This window comes from Galeopterus variegatus, unplaced genomic scaffold (genome assembly GCF_000696425.1).
Source record: "Galeopterus variegatus unplaced genomic scaffold, G_variegatus-3.0.2 Scaffold11234, whole genome shotgun sequence".
Lineage (NCBI taxonomy): Eukaryota > Metazoa > Chordata > Mammalia > Dermoptera > Cynocephalidae > Galeopterus > Galeopterus variegatus.
The window spans coordinates 48,138-50,551 of NW_007737345.1; the positions used below are offsets into that span (position 1 = coordinate 48,138).

A 2,414-nucleotide genomic window follows, 5' to 3' on the forward strand; every position below is an offset into this window, starting at 1 on the left:
CGGGAGCGCCGCCCCGCTCCCAAGCGGCGCACTGTAGCAGTGCGCCACCGGGCCGGCCCTATGTATTCTTATTTAGATGGATATTGTTTTCTGTGTTTCAGAAGCTAATTTAGATCTAAAGACTCTTACTTACCAAGATGATGCTTTAAAATGTAGCCCGAGGCTTAAATAAAACCATTATTTTCTCATATTCAGTCTTAGCCATACATTATCGGTATTGTGGATCTCATCACTAAAAGTGATTTGGGAAATTTGGCTCCATTCAGGACAAGAGTGAAAGATACAGAGCCTTGCCATCTTCTGGGTCACAAGTCTTTAAATCAGCTCCAACCTATATTTGGTGACCCCTGCCATGGTATAAAGCAGTAAAACTGTGATCCCCTTTGTCATTATCATGATGATGTTTTATTTTTTCTTTCAATGCTTTAAGTATTTCATTTCACTTTCTTTTTGCTTGCATGTCATAATGAGAAGTCTGCTGTAATTCTTATCCTGTATCTTTGTAATCGTGTGACCTTGCTAAACTTGCTTATTAGTTCTATTAGCTTTTTTGGTAGATTCTTTTGGATTTTCTATGAAAAGATTATTTTAATCTGCAAATTAAGACAGTTGTTGCCTATCTAATCTCTATGCCTTTAATTAATTATTTAAAAAATTTACTGCATTGGCTTTAACTTAAAAATGTGAACAGCGTGGAGCAAACTAACATCTTTACTTTGTTTCTGATTGTGGATGGTAGAATGCAAAATACTGCAATGGTGTTTTCATCAATAAAACAGTATAAAGGGAATGAATTCAATCTTTTAGTATTAAGTATAATGTAAGATGAGAGGTTGATTTTGTAGATGCTCTATATTAGAATAAGAAAGTTACCTTCTATTTCTAGTGTTCTGAAAATTCTTTTAATAAATGGTGTTAAATTTGTCAGGTGCATTTTTGGGACGATCACATGATATCTTTATTTTACTAATATGGTATATCACATTAATTGATTTTTGGATGTTAAAATAATCTTTCTTTCATGGAATAACCTCACTTTGTTATGGTGTATAATCCTTTTTATATGTTGCATTTATGTTCATGAGGAATAATAGTATGTAGTTTTTTTTTTTTTTCTTGTGATGTCTTTGTTTGGCTTTGGCATAGCATAATATTAGCCTGAGGTGAGAAATAGTTTTCTTCTGTAATATGAACAAAAATATCCTGAAGTTGAAATTGAACAAGCCTCAGAACCTCCATTATAATTTATAATGTACATTATAGATATGTAATATATATTAGATTATTATTTATATGTAGATATATAGTTAGTATATAGGTAGATAACCCAAAAAAATCTGCTCTGACCAGGTCAGTTAAATTATAGTGCCTTGGGAGACCTGGGATAAGTCAGTAGTCATGTCCACCTGTCCTGGAAAAATGTTGTAAGACCGTTTTTACTTAGATGCAGACAGGATGGCACCAGAAAGCCATAAAATAACCTAGAATGCTTTTGTGACCCTTACCTTAGATCCTTGCATGTAGGATGTAACCTAGTAACAATCCCAAGTGTATAGGTCATGTATAACCAGTAGAAAAACTGATGAAATAATTAGGCGGGGCTGTCTCTCTCTCTGCTTTAGTCCTTTCCCTTTTTTGTGATTATAAAATACTAAACTCTGCTGGCCCTCTTCAGAATGCATTTCTCAGGGCAACCTGATCTATGCGTCTCCCCAGCTGCAATCATCGTATTGGCTCAATAAAAACTCGCTATATGTGAAGGGGCACACAGATGAAGCACGCAAGACCCGGGCTAACAGTTCGCCAGAGAAGTTCCACTTTATTCAAGGACTGAGCGTACATTTATAGGGAGCTGCGTTCCGGGTTTGGATAGGGGGTGGACGGGGCGGTAGCTGATTGGATGGGGCAGGGCAGGAGGTGAGCCTTGACCTGTGACTGGTTGAGGTTTGGTGCTGGTGGGCTTCTACAGTGGAGAAGAACCCGGAAGGGCGCCATATTGCTAGGGAATGCTTTCCCCCTCCCCCTCCGCTTGAGTGCCCACGGTATCCTTACATTCCTCCCTTTTTCCTCTGTTGTGGGAATGGGTCACTGTGATCTTCGAGCTACTTCCTGCTGGATGGGGGCATAGTAGGGGAAAAGGAATTGGGGGGAGATTGGGGATTTTGTAACAGGACCCAAAAGAGGGTAGAGAATAAGATAATTTCGAAGGGGGAGAACTCTAGAAAGGTTCCCTGAAGCCACAGGTCGGTGATTTGTTGAGTCCAGTGTGTGTAGGAGGCTGTAGGGGAGAGCATCCAGGCATCCACATCCAAAGCTTCCAGGAACAGGGACCATCAATGAGGAAGGTCCATTTTAACAGCAGGTTAGCTGATCTGGTGAAGAGCGGGCAGGATCCTCGGTGGCCAGGAGCTGGT

General features: G+C 39.6%; 1 protein-coding gene across 1 annotated transcript in view; it reads right to left on the reverse strand.

The window, feature by feature from the left end:
* Positions 1-1,995, reverse strand: part of LOC103610490 (cysteine-rich secretory protein 2-like) — a 23,297-nt gene extending 21,302 nt beyond the window's left edge. Inside the window, exon 1 of the mRNA XM_008594648.1 lies at positions 1,930-1,995. Coding sequence (XP_008592870.1) covers positions 1,930-1,995 — 66 coding nt within the window. The remainder of the gene's footprint in view (positions 1-1,929) is intronic.
* Positions 1,996-2,414: the final 419 nt, after the last annotated feature.